The sequence below is a fragment of the Buteo buteo genome, chromosome 9 (assembly GCF_964188355.1).
Source record: "Buteo buteo chromosome 9, bButBut1.hap1.1, whole genome shotgun sequence".
Taxonomy (NCBI): domain Eukaryota; kingdom Metazoa; phylum Chordata; class Aves; order Accipitriformes; family Accipitridae; genus Buteo; species Buteo buteo.
In genome coordinates, this window is record NC_134179.1 from 34375750 (window position 1) to 34398567 (window position 22818).

The 22818-nt window shown below is 41.2% G+C and overlaps 1 protein-coding gene across 6 annotated transcripts in view; it reads right to left on the bottom strand.

The window, feature by feature from the left end:
- STXBP5 (syntaxin binding protein 5) overlaps positions 1 to 21264 on the bottom strand; it is a 117439-nt gene extending 96175 nt beyond the window's left edge. For 3 of the 6 annotated variants that reach the window (XM_075036031.1, XM_075036030.1, XM_075036029.1), the window contains exons 1-2: positions 20450 to 21262; positions 18536 to 18633 (exon numbers count right to left, since the gene is read on the bottom strand). In XM_075036031.1, coding sequence (XP_074892132.1) covers positions 18536 to 18633; positions 20450 to 20602 — 251 coding nt within the window. In that variant the 5' untranslated portion in view covers positions 20603 to 21262. Of the gene's footprint in view, positions 1 to 18535; positions 18634 to 20449 lie in introns of all 6 variants that reach the window. The other 3 variants (XM_075036028.1, XM_075036027.1, XM_075036033.1) reach the window with 2 other exon arrangements.
- Between the last annotated feature and the right edge of the window lie 1554 nt (positions 21265 to 22818).

Below are 22818 nucleotides of genomic sequence, written 5' to 3' on the forward strand. Positions count from 1 at the left end.
AGTCTTATAGATCATACTTCGCTGTAAATTTTATGAAAATAGGAAGCTGGTAGGAGAAACCCAGATTAGGGCCATATCCCATCAAAAGGAGAAAGGTGGCAGCATTACCTCAACATCCTAAAATAGAAGCTCTGTATAAAATGCTGCAGTCACAGGAAACATTTGAAAAGTTACAACACACAGGTAGTTACACTACAAGATAGAGCCATGTGATAGCAGGTTTCACAAATGTCTGTTTCTTTCCTCTAGATAAAAGTATCCAAAATAATGAATGTCTATATATTACAACTCACTTCCTGCAACTGAAACTGTTCCAGTTCCAAGGGAAGGGGAAACCCCATTCTCTTCATATGATGGCTTGAAGGAAGTATTATATATGACAAATCACTGTTTTGAGCCCTTCAAAAGTGCAGAACTATATCCATTTATGCTGCTCAGCATTTCCAAGGTTCCTCCAAAATCCGGTAGCTTAACTGAAATATCTAGCAATAGTTCTGCAAGAATGAGATTGTCTTAAAAAAATACACACTGGAATTTAATAGTTTGACCTCTTATTTATTAGGAGCAAGGAAACATGCGGGGCAGGGGGGGGCGGGGGGTAGGTAAAGAAAGCTGAGCATAGTCAAGGAAAGGCTGCGGAAACAGAGTAGAGGTTTTCCTTTCCACACAGTGCTGTTGTCTTTTTCACTACCACCCTACTTCCCAAATGCCAGGAGAAGACATTCACATTTCCGCTGTTTCTCCCCCTTTTTTTAAATGGTAAAAAGATGGCAAGGTAAAGACCAAGTCTGGACAAAGATGTGCTTGAAGACAAATACAGCCAGATTTCTGAGAAAATTACCACCTTCAAAGTGACAGTTGCTAAAGTACAAAACTAAGAAAATTTGGACTTTTGGATTTCTTTTTAAGCAATTTGGTTCCCGTTGGAATCCTCAGCAACTTATTTACACAAGAACCACTCCAAGAGTGAAATGGCTGCTGCTTAGTTAAAAGATAAAAAGTATTTTAAAACCTAGCAATCATACATCTTCCAAAAAAGTAACCTTTATCATCATCTCTAGTCACAGTACTACCCCCGCAAATAAAATTTTAAAAAGGCATTAAAAAAAGAAATCAAACACTCACTGTTTGAGGCAGACTATCACAGTCCAGAGCTTTACTGAGGTTTTAATGTCAAAGACTGAAGTTACAGTGTCAAATAGACAGGGTTTCCCACTTTCTCTAGGGAAGTTTCCAGCTGTGAAAAACAGTGCTTCAGAAATGCCATAACATGAAAATATGCAGGGGCTCAGACAAAAGAAAGTATTGTCTGAAACAGGACTCTGCATCCAACCTCAAGATGGTTTCTAAGCAGCAAATCCAGATCATTAAAAATTAACATGGCATTGTAGCCTATTCAGTTCAGACCTGCTTTGAGTCAGGAGAACCTGCACTGATACAGTGTAATTCACTGCTTAAAACATTTTCATTAAAATATTTGTTTTAATGTTTTGAATGTCAGACAGCTTTCTCTACTCAGCAACAGAGAAAGTGATATTAATTAGTTTTGAAAATTCACTTCTGTAACACCTTCCATCAACAAAAAACAGCAGGAAACAAGCAAAATAACTCTCAGCCAGCTACTTCAACTGACTAGAAGCTGCAAAATGCAGAGCACATGTCAAACTTCCACAAGGTGAGGAGTAAAAACACAGGAGGCTCAGATATAAACTGCAATAGCAAGCATTTAAGTTGATATCTGACAAACTAAATCACCTGTAATGTTCCTCTAAATATTTACTAGAAAGAAATAAAAAATAACAAAAACACAGGGGAAAACTATTGTTTCCAAGATTTGGCTAGAAAAGTTTGAAGAGAATAAATACCATCTCTACAAGGTACCATTCAAAGTTTATTTCTTCTTTTAAATGTTATCATAGCAGAATGGCAAACAGGAACTAATAATCACATTGTATATTCATAGTCGTCAGTACCTCTGTGTGAATAAAAAAAAAAATTTAAGAAAAGCATTAGACTTCCTGATGGTAAGGAATTCCACTGGAGCTAAATTCAAGTCATATATGTATTAAGAGAAAAAGCCAAGTTTATTTTTGCTTACAAAAAGAGAAACTTCATTGGCCAACTGCATGCAGATTCACTTTAATTCTTTGAAGAATTACATGTCTGGAAATGTTTTGCTTGCAAAGTATCCCAATTTCTTTTGCAACAAAGGACTATAAAAAAAACTAACTAGCACTGCAACCTTAAGTCTGATTACTACTCATTTTTCCCCATGAATGCCCAGGTTCCCAACTTCAGCCTCCAGGAAAGGCTGAAAGACAGGCTGTTTAATCAAGAATACCCTACAAATCCCTACACATTCTGAGTCTGTTTGACTCTGTAAACTTGGCGAGTCTGCAGAGAACAGGTAGTATTCAAATTGACTGTGTGGTAACAAGGCTGCACAATCAGGACAATGAAATTTTTCAACAGAATCAAGCCTTATCCCTCCTCACAAGCCACATATATACACAAACTTGACACTCTTGAAGCAGAGGAGAAAGAGGAAAGAGTTAAATCATTCACCCCAAACCACCTCCAGGACAGATAGGTTATTAGAAACTATTCACAGACAAGAGCTACAATTAACTCTTCCAGAAGCACCACTGTACTAAAGCACATCTGAAAACAGTATTTTTGAAGAATCGTTTAGTGAGAAAATCAATCGCATACAGACACTGAAAATTGCATATGTTTAAGATACAGACATACTAACTAGGTTTCAAAAGACAAGCAGAGATTATTTCTATTAACCAATAATTTCCAATAATTCAAAATAGCAACTATAAAAGGAACAATCTCTTCATATAATCTCCTCAAATACAACTGAAAAAAAGGAACATCAACTACTGACCTGTTGTAAAAACCCAGAGTGAAATCTGTTTTACTAAAAACCACCATGATGGACCAATACATGCATTCCAGTCAAACATCAACAAAAAAAGTATGCTGAATGGCATTTATTAGTAGTCCTTTAAAAAAAAAAGATAACCAGATAAGTAACATATCAAATAATAGCTGTGACCAGTACTGAGCTACTAAGACTTCAGACTACTAAATATTTTTAAAAGTTCTTATTAGAAGCTGAAAATAATATATTTATGATTCAGTATCACTCATACAGAATGCACTTACACTGATCATTTTTAAAGATTCTCCATAGTACACTAAGACAACACTAACAAGTATCCCCAACTGAGTTTAATTTCAGAAGTGAACTCCCCCCAAATTAAGTACATTTGTATAATTTGTAATTATATGCTTTTAATTTACTATAGCAGGCAACGAGAAGTTTCAGAATACAGAGGATTCTCTACTTTTAGAGGGCTTTTTTTTGTAGAACAAACTATGTTTTTATGTATATTACCTGTTTTGTAACTGAAATCTGCTAATTTTAAGTTGGACACTAAATATAATTTCATTAATATTTTACAAGAACAGTCTCTTTTAATGAGCCTTCCTACAGCAGCTGAAATTATATTCCTAAAAATGCCAATCCATTATTCTGTAGATTAGAAGAGCAAGCATTAGTAGCATCTTCTTTGTCAAACCAGATAGAACTACTGTAATAGCACATTATGACATTTGAAGAATGGCACAAAGTAGTTTTTCCCCTTTAAAACTTATAGCCATTGTTTCCTGAACTTGCCCAGCACTCTGTTCTAATTGCAACAGTAACCTCCACTGCAGACAAAAAAGCCAAGGCAGAGAACATTATCAGATTGCAGCGTAATTAACACACAGTTTTCATGCCAGCTTACTGGATGTTAAAACTCACCAGTACACTACACCAACCCTCTCAGCACTTTATGTTTTACCATACCACAAAAACTGTTTCATCAACTGTTCAGGCATCTGATAAATTTTGCTTAAGCAGCAAAGATTATTTCCTTGCTAACAAACCACAGAAGCTGAGAACATTTTTATAAACACAACTTAAAATTATTACAATGTGAAGTACTGAGTTGAAATGAAGAAGCTTGTGCAATCATACTGTGGAACAACTACCATAGTTAAGGAATTCTTCCCTCTGACAGGAGTCAGCCAGACTAAGAGCACGGGAGCCACCACACTGACTCAAACCAGAGGTCCATGCAGCCCAGCACTGTCTCTCCTACAACAGCAAATCAACTTTCTTTAAGGAGACCACACTAGCCTGGCCACTTTTTGTAGCTTATTCCCTTCTCACTCCCAAACCAAACTTTCCTAGTGGATTAAGTGCATTAGACGACAAATCCTAGTCCAGTCCCTTTAGCATCTGCTTATTGAGCCGTTGTCTGACAGTTTGTCCATTCCCCTCTGGAATACAGTAGTACAGCCTGCTGACACCATCTCCCACACCCACAAATTCTAGAATTTCACTACTCATTGTATTCAAACTAAAAATTGCTTTTTATCTCTTTTAAATCAGTCTAATAGTAACTTAGGGAATGCCCCCTAGTTTTTGCACTGTAAATTTGCTATGTGACAGCGCAGCATGCATTTTAACCAGTGTCCTCTTGATTTTATAACCCTTGATCATATTTACCCCTTCTCCTCCTCTCTAAACTGAGGAGTCCAAGCACTGTTAATCCTCTCGTAAGGCTGCTACTCTGTTCTCAATAATTCTAGCTTCCCTCCTCTAAACCAATGCCACTTAAGATGCAGAAACCAGGAAAACATAGGACTCAAAATCTGGACACACTACTGTTCTATATGACACCAAAATTATGATTATTTTTTTTCTCACCATGCTCTTCCAAGTTTGTTGGGCAGATCTGGTAACAGGAAATCAAAAAGCCAAGTTTCAGTAGTCAGTTCAGAGAAAGTATGTGTCCACTTATCCACCAATTGGAAGCTTTGTACTTTGACTGGTGTGATCTGTGTCTCAAACACCTACTTCAAGCCAATCCTATTTTTCTTTAATATTTTATATAGTACATATAATACAGTACACTAAATATATTTATACAACACACTAAGTATTATATATAATCTCAAGTATCAGCTTGAATTCAGACAGGTGTATTACTATGAAATTATACACAAAACTTATGAACTAAACATTTAAGTAGTATTCTTGCAATTGAAGTAGCATCTCCCAAGTTTCTGCAGCCTGACTAGGAATTGACTTCCACTGCCCACCCCCATCCTACCCCCTCAGGTCAATCTTGAAAATAGAGGAAGACTAAATTTGTAAAGGAAAACCCAAGTTTAACTGAGTTATGAAACACTAGGTAGGCAACAACCAAATACTTCCCTCCTCCTGGTTTTAGAAACTATCCTTCTTTAAAAGGGTTTCATTAAGGTAACACCTAAAGTCTGTAAGTATTCTGCCCAGGCCAGGGTACACTAGACACAGATAAGTTAAGGTCACTTTTGAGCACTTAAGGGAGAAGAGCCTGTCCATAACCTTAACAAAATAGCAAGGATCTCCACAACTTTTGTCTACTGAAATGAAATGCGGGCAGCTCCTATTTACCAGAGGAACTGGTGACAGTGATCACCTCTAGTGCTTATTATGCCAAGGCAGATGACTTTACCCTCAGGTGCAAGAGTAATAACAGCCTCATTTTTTAGCTATTTTATAATGGAAAAAACTCATCAAGAAATTTTTTTTTAGTGACTACCATATACTTACATTTAAATCACACACTATCACATTTCTGGCCCCTTTGGAATTGTAATTTCTGGTACTAAAATAGAGCTAGCTTTAAATAAAGTCTGCTACAAATACAAGTCAGTTCTGCTGCAAGGTAGGGGACCAGATACTGATGCATTCAAATATTGATCACTTAGCTCTCCAATTACAGCTATGCACCAGCTGTGATGTCTATGTACTTGCAGATCTGTATAAGTTAGGGGTTTATTTCTGTAGAAATGTATTTGCAAACTGCTCTAACAGGGGCCTTTATGGCTGTTAGCGCTAATACTACACTGAATGCATTACAGGTAACTTTCCTGCATTCAAAGAGACATGTTTACTAAGTTTCAGCCAGTTTATCTATAGAAAGCTACTGGAGGTAAAAGAGGCTGCACAAATGTAATCAAAAAATCTGGTCTGGAAATAACAGAATGCACTGTTAGTTATGCACAACATGACTATCGCAAAGTACTGGAACTGCTTCTGGTTATGATACACTAAAATGCAAAACTGCAGTTCCTAAATGTTTTTTAACCAAACTTCACATTAGCACCTTCTGATGTGCTGCTTCTCCCACTGGGAACTGCCAGCAGAAAGAAGAGATCATCAAAAGTCAGTAAAGTTTGCTCAGGAAATGCCACCTCCTTCCCATTTTTTTTTTTCTTTTTACTCAGAACAGCATTTATTTGATCTTGAAATTATTGGCAGAGTGTTCATATGGAAAAAAACCAAAACAAATCAAAACCCAACAAACCCACAGTGATTTCAAATTGCTATAGTTCAAGAGTCAAGTAGTTTTTGTCCTTTGCTACTCAAGAAAAGAAACAATATTACAAAAGTTAACTCCTGCTGCCTCTTCCTCACAGCTTCCTCTAAAGCACATATAAATCCCATTCTATGTATTATTTTTTAACTATCCCTTTGACTATTAATATAATTGGACTATATTCACAGTACTTCCATGGGCAATGTCAAAGAAAACAAGGGCAACAGCCAAGTCCTAGGCAGCCACATATACTGGGGGTAATTGAAAAAAGTTTATGGACCTATGTTTTTGTTTAGTTTTTTTTAACTGAAAGATAGAGAAGTACGTACAAAAAAAATTAAGAAAATGGTAGTATTCTTTGCAAGTGGCTGCTATTTGAATACTATTTCCTTTGGCCAGCAGCCTTTATGACAGCATGGGGACATTACTCATAGACTGTGTATTTTAAAGAGATAGGCTACCTGATCTCTTTTTTGCCAGGTTAGTAACTCACCAGGATTTCTTTCCCAAGTGTTATGTTTCCCACCTAATTATTTTAAAGAATGAGGGGATATTCACCATGCCAGCAAGAAATCTGATTATATTTAGTCACTTAAATGCAATTTTATTAGGGGCTTTTTTTGATGACTTTCCTTTTTATCTGACATTTAAGGGCAGCTGTGAACCTAATCTCACTGCACCAGTTTACAGCACAAGTTTGGAACACATATAAAAAGGAATGCCAGGCAAGTTATTGCTCTGCAGCCCATTCTGCATATTAATAAGCATCACTAAAGCTTAGTAACTGTACTTTTAATATCATCACTACAAAGTTCAGTCAGGAATGTTTTTCAACTGTGAAGATGAACATCTGCTCTGTTTAACAAGGTAGTAAGACTGGATAGAGCATATGCTAAAAAGAATACAAGCTTGCTAATCCTATCAATTTAACATTAAGTGATCACCAAAAAATTAGCATTCTATTCTTTTTGCCTAATAAGCAAGTAGAAAAATGCAAATTGCTTTTGTCCATCTGCTGCTGATGACTATGAGTTGCTCTTACTAGGTGGGAAAGAGGCAGGACCTTTAGTAGAAAAGGTTATAAAAAACATTAGATACCGGCTGGATTACCTCTTTAGCCGGCTACTCTTGAAGTGTTAAATATATCATCTTAACATGAACCAAAGATCTAATAGTGTTAATTGAACACATACAGAGTACAAGCCTGGCAGCAGCTTCAAGAGGCTATGCAATGCAATCCCCTGCTTGAAATGGCATGAATCACACAAAATAAAGTAGTAGCTCACTAAGTAGAAGTATAAAGGCCTTGTTTCCTCTGGATCTGCATCCTTCCTTTAGTTCCCTGGTTTCCAAAGTTAAAACACCTCCTGTGAAGACTTTTCACAAGAATATAGGAGCAGGAGGAAACAATTAGTTCTTGAAGAATCCATGGGAGATACCTCATAAAAGGGCGAGTTTGGTCTGTAGCCTTCTTGCTGGAGAACCTAACCTCCTCTCTCCACCAGTATTGCTCTTACAAACACTGTCTGGTTTGAGTGGGACAGGCTAAGACTTATTCTGGACATGGAAGCAGTAGTCACTGCAATTATATTATCTCAATTTTAGAAGGAAATAAAGTTTCAAGTAGTCCAAACAGAAACCTGGTTTTGTTACTACCTTTTTAAGGCACTTATGAAAAAATCCCATGACATTCAGTAAAATGAATAAAGTAGCCTTTAGTTATTTCTATCAAGCTATAAACTTCTCTGTAGAACAGCAATCAAGCAGTTGATTTTTGCAAACTACAACACTTCAGACTGCAATTTCAAGTATTGCAAGATCAGCACCATTGTACTACAAAAAAATTTCAGTTTCACATCTTTTAATTAGCTCAATCAGCATAAACTAGCATTCCTCAAAGCATTTAATCTTGCACTGTGTTCTATACTAGCAGACACACATTTCAAGTTTCATCTACTTTCACTATTCTTGACACTTAAGATAAAATTCAAAGCAAATGAAAAATCTGTAAGTACAGAACCACTTGAACACATGACTAGGGAAGATCTATTCCTGAACTTCAGTGAAAAAATTTTACTAATACAGTATTAAAATCAATTTTAATTCGGCAATTGATAGAGCTGCCACAATATGAACACTGTCAGTAACTAGATTTTTTTATTGATTTAGGAGAAGCTTAGGGATTCAAAATAGACTAAGCCTTTGCAGGAAGTGATTTAAGTTAGAACAACTAGTACACAGCCAAGGTTGTTATCAAGTTGTACAGATCTCAGACATAAAAGCAGTTTTGGAATCTCTTACCAAAGAGAGATTTTCATTGTAAGAAGAAATGGTTCTCATTTGTGGCAGAGTCTTAAATGGAACATCGTATCAGATCAGGCTAAGTGATAGCCACAGAAAAAGTAATTTCACAAAAGCATTGTAAAAATCAAGATGAATCAGGATTGAGTATAAGTCTCCAGAGGCTGACAGAATTGCTACATATTTTAGAAATCTACTAAATAAGGAATTATACCACTCTACCACAGTCCTCACTAGTGAAATATTTCAGTTTTAGCTATTTCCAAGACCTTCATTATTTTAAACTGTGCCTAAATTCAGTGATACAAATATCACTGCCTGAGATTTAACTTATATCATTAGACCTTCACTGTATTTGCACTGGAAGTCAAGAGAAGTAGTAACTTAGCGCTCCCTTTCATAAACATGTAAGCTGATTATCAAGTGCCTATGATAGAAGCGCTGACATGAAAAAGGTCACCCAAGTTATCACCAATTGAATAACAAGAGGCTATGCTTGATTAGTATTCAAGTACCAGCTACAATACCATGATTTAAGCTTACAGTTCAGCAAAATAAGGTAACTTAAAAAGCTGCTGAAAGACAGCATACTGGCAGTGGGTAAGCAATACACTCTCATATGCTGTCTTGGTTCACAAGTACCACAAACTTCTTCCTCAGGCCAGCAAACAAATAAATACACTTCATGTCAAAGAATTACATCTCTGGAAAAGTAGAGTCTTGTCTACTTAACCAGATGTACTTAGCATTTTTCAAAAAAATTATAACGATCAGTTTGATGGTACACTTCAGGATGGGCCACACCAAGACTAGCAAGAGGAAAAGAAAAGACCCAAGAGATTAAAGATAAAGACCTACTGCAGTATTAACTTTCATAAGTGCTAAGGACTCTATTTTTTTTCAAAATGTGAAACCTTTACCAGTTAGCTAAGATTAAGGACAAAGTGAACTGTTTCCAAAATCCACATCCTCCAGTTTTGTTTAACTTCATATAGAATGTAATAATTTACAAGTTTTATTCTGTTTTTCACTGAGCTTCTACATAGATAACCCTATTAAAAAAAGCCAGATGTGCTATGGGAACCCTCATAAATAATGTGGGTTTTTACTGTTCCATTAAACTAAGAAACAAAAAAACTGTTCTAGAAAAGCAATAGCAAACATACAAAAATAACAACTGAGGGCACCTCTAGTCACCTTAAAGGTAACGCATAAGAACACTTACATCTGCCTTGTGAAACCTTTGTGAAAGTAGAGACCTGGACACTTAGAAGTAGTCTGATGCAGTTAGAAAACTTCTGCCAAACAGGAAGTTTTGTTAGGAAAGGTTTGCAATCTTGTGCTTTCAAGCTTTATCACATCTCAAATCATGAATTGCTTCTACTTTTCCAGACATGACTTTAATGAAACCGCTCATTTCTTCTCCTGCAGCAATAATGCTACTTCAGTTCTAAAAGCCCTTCCACAGTGACTGAGAAAGAACAAAGCCAGTAAAATGTTGAATTAAGAGGCTAGCAAATTAGGCTTTCAGACTTTTGGTACAGTGCTCAAGCTGGGTCCCAGCTGTCCAATTCCCTGTTACATTTCACCCCATCAGATCACACAATCCATACCACTGCAGTGTTTCACAAATAGCTAGGAGGTACACAGAAACAGGCTATGCTAGTGCTACATTAATGCCAGCAGCCTGGCAAACTTTCCATGCTTTCCAAAGACATTTCCTTCCCCAAGCTCAGAATGACCCAGCAAGTTTGAAGCTAGAAGGCTATATCCACTAGGTTTCTACTTTGTCAGTAAAATACCTACAGGGAAGAAGTCTTCTTTCTAAAGTTTGTTTTTGTAAGTTACAGTATGAGATTTAATGCAGTTATACTTCAGGTATTTTTGAACAGAAGCAATTACTACTAAAAGCTGTTTAGTAGAGTTACAGTATATGCAATAATACTTCAAATCAAAGACCTGCTGCCGCATAGACTTATCCACAGCCACAGTCACTTTGAGATGCACCTGCTCCAGCATGGCCTTATCTATGGGCCACAATGCCTTTAGAGATATACCTGCTCCAGCATGGCCTTACCCACAGCCACAGTCCCTTCAAAAGTAAACCTGCTCCAGCGTGGCCTCACCCACAGCTGCAGTCCCTCCAGGGGCGTACCTGCTCTGTCCTGGGTTCATCCATGGCCACACGCTTTGAGATGCTCCAGCATGACCTCTGCACAGCCACCGATGCTTCAAGGTGTACCTCTACAGCCAGGACTTATTCTTGGGCTACAATCCCTTCAGAGGTATAACTGCTGTGGCACAGACATAACCACAGCCACGTCAAGATATACCTGCTCTGGCGTGGGCTTATCCACAGCCACAGATGCTTCAGGGTGTCCTGCTGGTGCATGGACTCATCCACCTGTCAGAGTGGCTTTGATTCGAGTTCACACTGGAGTTCCAGCCTGTCCAGTACAGCAGCACAGAAACACCAGCGATGCCCTGGCCATCTGCCAGCCCAAGCGCATCGCTGTTGCTGTTATCAAAATGTTCCCAGGCACAGCAGAGTAAGACGATAAGCAGTACAGCAAGCAGTGAAAGCAAAAAGCAGCCACTAATGAGCACTAGACTCCAATACGCAGTAAAGCAAGCAAGCCCCATGGCAAGCACAGAAGTCTGCCGATTAAGAGCTAAACAGCAATAACAGCTATAAATTCAATCTAGCACATTCCAATCAAATCTGTTGTTATTTCAAACCCTTTGAGCCCCACATTGGGCATGAAAAAGGACTGTTGTGGTTTAACCCCAGCCAGCAACTAAGCACCATGCAGCCGCTCAATCAGTGCCCCCCCAGTGGGATGGGGGAGAGAATTGGAAGGGTACAAGTGAAAAAACTTGTGGGCTGAGATAAAGACAGTTTAATAGGTAAAGCAAAAGCCATGCATGCAAGCAAAGCAAAACAGGGAATTCATTCACTGCTTCCCATGGACAGGCAGGTGTTCAGCCATCTCCAGGACAGCAGGGCTCCATCACACATAACGCGTACTTGGGAAGACAAATGCCATCACTCCAAACATCCTCCCCTTCCTTCTTCTTCCCCCACCTTTATAGGGTGAGCATGACATCACATGATCTGGGATATCCCTTGGGTCAGTTGGGATCAGCTGTCCCAGCTGTGTCCCCTCCCAGCTCCCTGTGCACCCCCAGCCTGCTCACTGGTGGGGTAGGGTGAAAAGCAGAAAAGGCCTTCACACTGTGTAAGCACTGCTTAGCAATAGCTAAAATATCCCTGTGTTATCAACACTGTTTCTAGCACAAATCCGAAACATAGCCCCATACTAGTTACTATGAAGTAAATTAACTCTATCCCAGCTAAAACCAGCACACCAAGTCTCCCAACAAGTGTAACCATAGATTTAAAAAGTACACCATCCTATTTCTTATGAAGAATTCAGTCATAGCTTTCTCTGTGTAGGACTAACTTGCTATAATTCCATACATTTTTAAGGGTTACATGTCTAATCATGGCACATGTCTAATCATGGCATTTTGGCCTTATTTAATTTCAGAATATCCAAAGGTAGTTGATTTTCTTCATTTAGGAATGGGGATTTTTCAATGAAAGAAAGATGCAAGAGAGCTAATGATACCCACGTGAACTACGTGCTGGAAGATACAAGAAGTGTGGTAGCCTTAAAAGAAACAGAAATGTGATAAGATTAATGTATGTTTTAAGCAAAGTAGTTTTCTCATTTAAACTACTTTGTCAACTGGGTGGCAAGGTAGCCAATAAACATTTCCTTTTTAACAGATAATCACGGAGTGTCTCTGGCATGACACTATTGCAATATTTTTAGTAGCTTTACCAATGTACTCTTCCGAAAACAGGAAGATTTGTTCAAAGTCCAGAAGAACGTTGGCAAAGGTTGAGACTATTCTCTTCAGTGTACAAATGCCAAAAAAACCCTGACAATCCACAAAACAGTAGTTTAGTTCAACTTTGGCATATTCACAGAACAGACAGAATCACAGAATAATTTAGGTTGGAAAGGACCTCCCAAGTTCATCTGGTCCAGTCTCCCACCTGAAGCTGTGCCAACTTCACAGTTAGATGCTGGTTTGAAAAACTGAAATCTTTGCTCTGTATACTGCAAACACAACTCCAGCCATTGCCCTGCTGCCCTTTCTCTGGAAGGGAGAAAGAACAGGTATAGAGCTACCTAAAAAAAACAAACAAACAAAAAAAACCCCAAAAAAACAAAAAAAACCCACACAACAACAACAAAAACCCAAACACACAACATCAAGCTGATACTTCCATGAGAGGGGGAAAAAAAACCCCACAGTCATACTGCCAGACTGCCTTGCATAGTCTGAATGATCCAAAGGAAAAGTATTTTTAATGGATATAATCACATCACAAGTTTGAAATGTGAATTCTCTGAAGCTCTAACAAAATCCCTAAATTGCTTGAATTTTTTGGTATACAACTACAGCAAAACTATCCAGATGCTGCAACACAAACACTTCATCAGAAACTGACTACATGGAACCACACATTCAGGCTGTGAGCTATTTTGATCAAAGAATAACAGTTGCAAGTTCTTCTCACAAAAGCCAGAGAATGGAAGTCACAGAAAACAAGTTTTATACACTCCAAATACATGAAAACTTCAGCCATTTGCTTACATAAAAGTCATCTTTGCTGAAAAGAATGGGGGGAAATGAACAGATGCTGACATTCAGAACGATTGGGATCTTCAGATATTTAATGACAGAATGACAAACAACCTAATTTTTCTCCTTCCTGTGAACTGGGTTTGCAACAGAAAAAAAAACCCAAACTTTAATTAAAGATCCTGTTCTGCTTGGGAATAAAGAGTCCTAGGCACAGTTTGGTCTGTATGGAAGACACAACACTTATTCTACAGGTATCTCCTTTACTGTCAAGAATTTCTACTGGAAACGGTCTTGCTTTTTAGAATTCCCTCTGTCAAGAGAGAAGCTGATCTTCAAGCTGCAAATGAGTATTTTTAAGGCATGAAGCACCAATAAAGATACTACATTCATGTTGGCAGACAATCAAACTATGTCTCATTTGATATACTGTCCTAGTTTTGCTATTGAGACATTAAAGCACAGAAAACTGAAGAAATTTGTTTAAGATGGAGCAGTTAAACAGCAGGGAGCAGAAGAACTCCTTCAATTTTTCTGCTTTAGCTTCAAAGCTTATTCTACCGCCTATAAAAGCAAACAAAAAAGCTCAGCTGACTATTAAGTCCAGAGCCCTGTACAATTAGTAATTTAAAGTTCTGAGGAAACAACATCCTAAAGACAGACAAATCCTGACAAAGTCCATCTCGCCTTTCTCAAACATCTTTACAGTTTAAATGCTACCCTGTTCAGATTACATTCGACTTCTAGAGAAACTTGTAAGCAGAAGAGTGAAAACAATGGACAGCACAGAAGCAGGGCTATTACCTATGACACTGAACACTGTCAGGATGTCACAGGGTGAAGTCTACCCAATTACAGCATTCAGGTAAGTTAAACCTTGAGTACATATATTCAACTCTAACTCATTAGAAGGTTATGATATCTGCTGGGAAAACAAAGCACAGGCAATTACACACAAAACTTCCTAAAGACTATGGATTACGTGTCCTGCTGTAATGGTTTGGGTATGCACAGGAAAGAAGCAAAGCACAGATGAACTTTTAACTGCTTGATTTCTAACACATTTGGGACAGGAGATCAAAAGGTGAAAGCCACCCTGATAACAATAGCTAAATTCCTTTAAGTATGAGGAAAGTCAAAGATATTGGCCTGCAGTGACAAATGAGGCCACCAGCAGCTTAAGCTGACCATTGCAGTTTGAAATCAATAGTGAGCACAATTGCTTCTTCTGGAGAATGCATCCACAAGCATCCAGCACTGTGCAGAAGGGCGAGCCTGAGGCAAAATTGCTATGCGTAAGAGCCAGGCCACCAGCCAAGACTCAAACACCTCAAGCAGCTAGAATAAGTGTCCTCTGATCAGCACCACAAACTCAGAAGAACAACTGGATCAGCGTGAGCAGATGAGTGTGGGTGTATGTGAGAAATAAATTTAAGATTTTATGTCACTCGGTGCTGTGCTTCTGCTTTTGTGCCTGCCTCATCACTCAACTTCCCCTGCAATACAGAAAACAGAATCAAAGGGCTTAACTATTGTCAACAGATCCTAATGTTAGGGAGAAGGTCACATTAGCTAGCTGTTCTATAGTCAAGAGTAGCGGGTCCAGCATCTGACCTCTCTTCAGGGTCTGTATTCTACTAAACCATACACTTTGTAACTTTTCCTCATATATAGTAAAGGAACCAAGTTGTTGTCCATAGCTGAAAACAGAGCACAGCCTTTGTTATTAATTGCTCAAAATGTTCCTTTCTACGGTGGGCACAAAATGCTTCTCTAATTAAGGATAATACCTGAGCAATATCAGTCTGCCTCAGAAACACTTGCTTTTAAGTATCCTAGCTAAATCAGAGTTAGAAATATTTCTAAGTAACTCTGGAAACTTGTGGTTTGTTTTTTTTGTTTGTTTTGTTTGTTTGGTTTTTTTTTAAAGGAATACAAGGGATACACCGCTCAAGTTAAGCTAGTGAATAACCCCAAGGGTAACTTTGGTGACTCATAAAGTTAAGTTTTACACTTAAAGCAGTCTCCTCCTAATGTTTTTATGGACTTCCTTCCCTCTTGAAACTGTAACATCTAGAATCAACTGCTGCTTATGGGCACGGAATGGCAAAGTCCTACCTCTGGCACACTAAGTCACCAACTCCACAATGCCCTCCTCCAGTCTTAGCCCATCAAGCCTAGGATCAGGGACAAAGAATATTAGCACAGTAGGAATTCTACTTCTAATCCAATTAGTGAAACATGCTACCTATAGTTTAGATATTTCCATTTTTACAATTACTTTGTGGAGTCAGAAAATTCAATACAGTGTTGATGTTATTTTGTCTTTATCTCTAATTGATAAATATAGTCAGTGAATTCCCAGTATGTTTGTATCCACAGATTTTGGTTCTTCAGAAAATGGTTTAATTCTATTTTTACACGTCCCTGTACCAACACTAGAGACAACATTTAGTATTTATATATTAGAATTCTCTCTGTTCCTCCACCAGCAGTTACAGATTCCTCAAAGAAGAATGAGATGGGAGTATGGTCAAGAAAATTCCTGCTCACATTAAGCTGTTCTAATCAACACTAGTTTTGAAGTTAAAATACCCAAACTGCAGACTGCTCATACACAGGGAGCATGTTCTGTAAAGGGGCTAGCTTATAAATGGCCCAAAGTCAATCAGGACTGTAATATTAATTTCTTCACATATTAACAAAACCAAGAACAGGTTAGCTCATTTCTTGATTTAAGAATATTTTAACTTTAACACCCTTTCCAAAAAAACACCCAACAAAACCCCAAAAAAACCAAAAAACTTGCTTCACAATTCCTCAGATCACTTACTTGCAATAGGAAGGAAGTGAAAGCTTGACAAGATGCACCTATACTTGAAGATGCAAGGAAAACAATAATATCCAGCTCCCATCTGCTGGTAGGCAATGAAAGATGCATTATGATTCCTTTACTTCTATACTCTCACAACATGAATGCAGAAGAAAATGAGGATTGACTTTTCTCCCACTTTTAGGATTTACTTCTCAATGAATACCTCTTTACTGACTCTCAGTCTTTCTAGTCCAACCTCATTCCAACTAAAAACACTTTTGCAGCTCCAAAGAGAAAGTGGCTCCCACTTTAATGAATCCTTGCACATAATTTATTGTTCATAAAAACCTTAGCAGGTAAAGCATCCTGTAGGTCAACAAGCAGTTTTTGGTTATGTTTTTATCTTTGAGCAATAGAATGAAATAAGCACTTCTTGCAAGTTCCACTCCTTCCCAAAGAGTGCTTTGCAAACCAGTTTCACTAGGCAGAAAGTGACAGGCTGGTTTTACATTGGGAATGTGTCTGAGTCTATCCCTTCTGCCTGCACTCGTCCATCCCAAAGAGCAAGCAATCAATCACAGGAGATGGAACTTCTGCAGGGTTGTTGGGTTAACAACTTTCAGCTGAGGTTGAGGGCTTTTAGCCAGCTCTTCCAAGAATCAAGATCTCTATCAAGGTACAGAGAAGCATATTCATCTTCATCGAGTTAGGGGACCACCAACATTTCAGCCTCTGCATGAAACTTCTTCCCTTCCCTCTAGAAATACATTTTCTGTCAATGTTACTGCTTCCTCTTACAGTAACTGTTTCTTCCCTCACAATCTTGCAACACTTCTCTCAATTATTTAGAAAGCAATTCACACTCTGAGAATTCACAGGCATAGCCATGGATGAGTGCCAGTAAATAGGTTTTATCAAGTCATCACTACCCAAACTGCAGCATCATGTTGCCCAAAGTTACAGGTGAGTAAGCTCTGAACAGGTGCCTTTTGATATCTCCTTTTCCTCCAACCTAAATCCTTAGTTTTAGGTCTGTTTTTGTTTTCTCATCTATTCTACCAATATGGTGTAATTAACAGCACCACTCACATTTCCTTCTTCACCGAAATCAACTTTATCACCTTTTTAAACCCTAAATTTATAGAATTAAGGGTAGTTTCAAATACAGTATTAAGAGCACTGCATGTTCATTACTGTTGCTCATACTTTGAATTAAGAGATCTTGGGAGTTCATAATAGATATTGTTATAGATACCACACAAGCCACTTCAGCCTCTTCTTAAAGCCTCAGATTTAATACTGAAGTTCTAATTTTTCAACTTGTAAAAGGCAAGCCTCTCTAAGGCAAATAACCTTACAGAGCAGTGATGCTACAGAAGGAAACAAAAAAAAAGTCGACTTGCAGACTAATATAAGTAGCAAAGGAAAAGATGAGATTTACCTACAGTTTAAAGAGGATTAAGTCAATTTTTCTAGCAAGATGGCCTAAACCTTCCCCAAAAAGGTCAGGGTTCAGTCAATTTCAGGACAACAGAGAATTCAATTCATCCTCTTCTGACGAAATGTAAGGTTTGGGCAATGGCAGTGTGGATTAAAGAATCTACAGGGCATCTTATTTTAAAAATAAAAGTTTAAACACATATGTTGTTACATGGCTTGGATAGTACCATATGGCTATGGTACCATATGGCTATGAACATATGGGTAGTTCACTTTTTAGTGAAAAAAAAAAAAAAAGAAGCAGGGTTACTGGTACTTTATTCCACACATTCATTCTGTTCATCTCAGTCACTTGGAAACTATTAGTGAGATACAATTCCTGTACCCTTTAGCGTCCCCACCTGAAACCATCTTTTGGCAACACAGAAGCAGTAGCAGGTAACTACAGTATTACAAAGCTTATCAAGAACCAGACAAAAAAAAAAACCCACAACCAAACCAACCAACAAAAAGAAAACCCCACCAAGCAGCATGGAATTTTTCAATCCCAGAGGATACAGCAGAAGAATGAAACAGAGCTCAGCCCAGGTCTCTCTTTAGATTTGCAGTCAGCTGCTATAAACTGTCAGCACACTAGTAACCCTCTACAAAATGTATATATTAACTTGAGATAATGGGGACTGAGCAGCCATACCTCACATCATTAACACAACTTGAACTGACACAAAGAACAACCAGAACAGCCAGGCCACCCACCAGCAGAAAACAGAGCTTTTCTTTCTCCCTTCCTGCATACCTGGTTCCCACCACACTTCTGAATGTTTCCAGCAGCTGAATCAAAACATCACGTGCATGAGGTGCACTAAATCTGCTTCATAATATGAAAGGATACAGCCTTAGTGCTCCAGTTTGAGTCCCGATGGCCAGTATTTTCTGAACAGGATCAAATGCCAAGGCTGAAGGTTGATAGGGGAAACCATGGCGTACAGTCTAACAAGTCAGAGCATCACAGTAACGATGGGTCAAGCAGCAGACCAAAAATAAACAGAATCAATATCGTATGTTAGGGAACAGGATTCAGTGTTAATCACAATTAAGAAAGGAACTACAAAGCATTTTAACAACAGGCTGAGAAAAATCAGCTGTCTTACATGAACCAATTATAAAAGATTTTTTTTTAGTCATAATTACTCATTCATACTTGATCATCAAGTGACAGCCATACTTACTGAAACTTAATTTGAATCTTACATTTCTTCTGTACAAAGACTGTATCAACTCAGCATTTCATTTTTTCATCTACCTCATTCTCCACGGCATCTTATTTTCAGCTCTAACAAAGGCACTAAACTATTAAAATCTGAGATGTTCCTAGGAAGTTTGGCAACAAAGTCAGACCTATCATTAGAACTATTACAAACTACTAGACCTGCTTGTCTGACAATCACTTAAATTTCAATCCAACAGGCCCCACATGACAGTGCAACCTCTCTCAGCACATTAAGAAAAAAAAACAACCCAAGCTCCATAAAACCAATCTCTCACCCTCTGCTTCCCCCAAAGAGAAAAAACAGCCCCTGAAACAGACAAAAACAAAAAACATCCCACCAAACAAAGCAAAAAACCCCCTCAACCATGGAATTCTTTCTTAATATGAAGCTACTGGCACATTTAGCTTTTTGGTTAGCCAAGACTAATTTGGTAATTGACCAAGCGATAACTCCATTACACTTCTCAGACTGCAGTTAATCAGAATCAAGAACATAAGAGTGTCACTTACTCTTATTTCCCTTCTAAACATACACAATGTAAGCCAGCTTTTCCATTTCAAACTCTGTAGTTTAAAGGAGAGTTATTTTAGGACCTCATAAATGCATAGCAAACTTCAGATGTACTTTTACTTCACTGAAGTTGCAGGCATACCCTGCAACTCTCAGTATTTCACAGTGAATAAAATCTAACTGGTAACAGCTCTGCTCTTTTCAATGTCCTTCATGAACAACTTGCAAAAGTGGCAGAAACGCCTGCAATACTAGATAAAACAAGGAAGAGAATCCACAAACAAGCTCATCCATATCAAGCTAGGCCACGGGTGCATTGTAAAGATAAAAATGGTTATTGATATTCAAATCAGTTTTTATTCCTCTTGGTACAGCTGGTGGATTAATTCGCTGCATCATTTTCTGAAGTGTGCAGACACAAACTGCAGTTATCGTTATCACGCACAAGCAAATAAAAAAAACAGGAACTCTTCCTCTGCCTCTGGAGAAGATTTGCGATAGCGGCATAGGCAACTTGGCAACACACTGCAGCAAAACCACCACAAACGTCTACAGCCTTTTTCAGGCGCAAAGGAACGGGATAAATGCATTTCCAAATAATGCAGAGAGACAGATCCCCTGTCCTTCGGGCCCATTAGCAGAGGCTTCTACTCAAATGCCGCGATAATCAGATCTGCACTACAGCTAGGTATCACTCCTTCCCCCATCCATCCCACTCCTTCTACGAAGCCTTCATGAACACAGTCAACATTACACGCATGAAAGAGCCTAGAAGACGACAAACCCTGAAACTCTCCAGGAAGGATGACTACAGAAATCCAACGAGACCTGTACAGCTACACCCACCGCTTCCTTCCCTTCTCCGCCCCCCCCCCCCGGAAAAAAAAAAAATCCAAACAAGTAAACAGGAGCGGCGGGCAGGCTCGGCGAGGCCGGTACCGAGCAGCAATGCCCGCAGAGCCCACCGCGGCGGCGCGCCCCCTTCCCCGGCCGCCAGCCGGCTCGGGGCTGCAGCATTCATTCACCTTGCAGAGCTGGAAGTGCTCGGACTGGAGCGTCTCCTGGATTTCGGTCTCCCGGTTCCCCGCCTGCTGCTGCTGCGCGGCGGACGACGCCGAGGCGGCGGAGGAGACCGCCGTCAGGCCGTCCAGCACCTTCCTGATGTTAAATTTCCTCATGGTCTTCGGCGGCGGCGCTCCCCGCTCCCCCGGCCTCGCCGCCGCCGCGCTGTCACCGCCGCGCCGCGCCGCCCGCCCCGCAGGCGGCAGACGAGCCCCCGCCGGGGAGGGCGGTGCAGGGGCGGCCCGCGATCAGGGGCGCCGCGCTCTCCGCCGCCGGGCAGCGCTCCTCCTCGTCCGCGGGGAGGGCGGCGAGGCGTCAGTCCGGCAGCGCAGGGGCGCTCCTCATGGGGGCCCGCGGGCTCGGAGACGGGAGACTGGAGCCAAGCAAACAGGAGCCGGTCAGCCCACCAGCGCCGCCACCGCCGGTCCCAGACTCGCCGCCCGCGGCCACTCCGCGCCCCGCGCCCCTGCCCGCCGGGGCGCACGGCCCGCCCCGGCCCGGCCGCCCCTCCCGCCGCCGGGGGTGTGCGGGCTGCCTCTCCTCTCCGCGGAGCCCCCGCTTCCCCCCGCGCAGCCCGCCTCACATCGTGGCAGCCGCGGCCGCCGCTGTCATCCGGCTCTGCGTGCGTGCGTGTGTGTGTGTGTGCGTGTGCCGGTCCCCTCCCGCCGCCGCAGTCTCTCCCCCCTTCGCAGGCGCCCGCCCCGCGGCTCAGGCACCCTCCGCCTCCTCAGAGCTGCGTGTGCCGCCAGCCAGTCACCAGCGGGGCTTCTCCCGGCTGCTGCCAGCGGCTGCTGCCGCCGCCCGCCCCCACAACCATCCTCCTCCTCCTCCTCCTCCTCCTCCTCCTCCTGCCGCCGCGGAGGGCGCCTCCCCCGCCTCACGGTCGCTCCCCCTTGCCTGACAACGCGGAAGCGCAGCGCCCCGGAGAGGAGCGGCGGTGGCGGCGGCACTGAGTACCGCGACGCCCTGCCTCGCAGCGGCGGGGCGGCCGCGCATGCGCGTTAAGAGCGCCGGCACCCGGATGTGGCGGTGTCCGCTCCCCCCCCCCCCCCCGCCGCGTCGCGGTGTGAGGGGTGCGGGTGGGGCGCGGTGGCGGGAGGGTGAGCGGGGCCCGGCCCGGCCCGGCGACGAGAGCCCCGCGCCGGGCGTGAGCTGGGTTGGCCTCCGGCGGGGCCGAGGCGGGAGCAGGTAACAGGTGGTGGCGGCACCCGGCGGGGCCGGGGGAGCGGCGGCGGGGCCGGGGGGCGAGGCGTGGAGGAGCGTTTCCAACGGCAGTAGCGGTTAACGGAGGGGTGTGATCCTCCCGTACCTCTCGCCCTAAGCACCGTGCCGGGGAGAGCCGCGCAGGCGGTGCGACCCCGGCCTGGGAGCGTTAGCCGTTCGTAGCCCGAAGCGGCTGGACCGAGGGCTAGTGCGGGGCTGGCCAACGCCTTCCGAAGAAGCCACCGCCAGCCCTCGCGCGGCAAGGCGAGCCGGTCGGCTAACCGCCGTGCCTCCCTTCGTTCTCACGGCAGCAAAACTGGTGTAAGCAGGTGGCACAGAGTTAAACGCTTCTTTCGGCTAACCGCTGTTGTGTTGTAGTCTGCGTTCCGCTTTTATTTTTCTTTTCCTCCTGGATTGCAGTTTTGGATTATCTAGTCAGCGGTCAGGTAATAGGTGATTGGTCTTGTTTCAGTCATCGTTATATTGCTGAAGGTAATTATTATTTGTGACTTTTTCCTGAGCTTTCAACTAAAATGAACTGGAAGATCAATCGCCACTTTTGGAGGGAAAACTTGCAGAGATGTGATTCAAGACATTGGCTCGCCTCCCCTAGCTACAGCGTGAATGCCTTAGCAGGAAAAGGCTCTGCAGGCAGTAAAGTCCCTTTAAGAGGTGTTTTCAGCCTGATAGCCAGCCATGCTTTATTAGCACAGTAAATATAATAGTGCACAGAGGGACAAGCGTAATCAGAATGCAGCAAAATAGTTCACGGTGCAGTCATCATCATAACCTCAAAATTAAAAATTCCACAAACTCTTCTTAGACCTGTAATCTCATGTCAATTTACAGCCATGCTGCCAGCAGGTATATGGTGTATAAGCATTTGAAATAAACCAAGACAGTTTACGTATTCTTACAAAGTGACTGAGTCATGAACTTGCATAGCTGTTCCCCTGTGTTATCAGGACTGTCGGACACTTCCTCAAATCATCGTGGTAAAATGTGAAAGAATGCTTGCAGAGATGGCAAAAGTCCTAGGAATAAGTAAACTTAAATAAGGATCAGTAAATATTTGATATAGAAATTAATTTTAAGAGAACAATGTGTGCATGTTCAGTATGTCTTTATC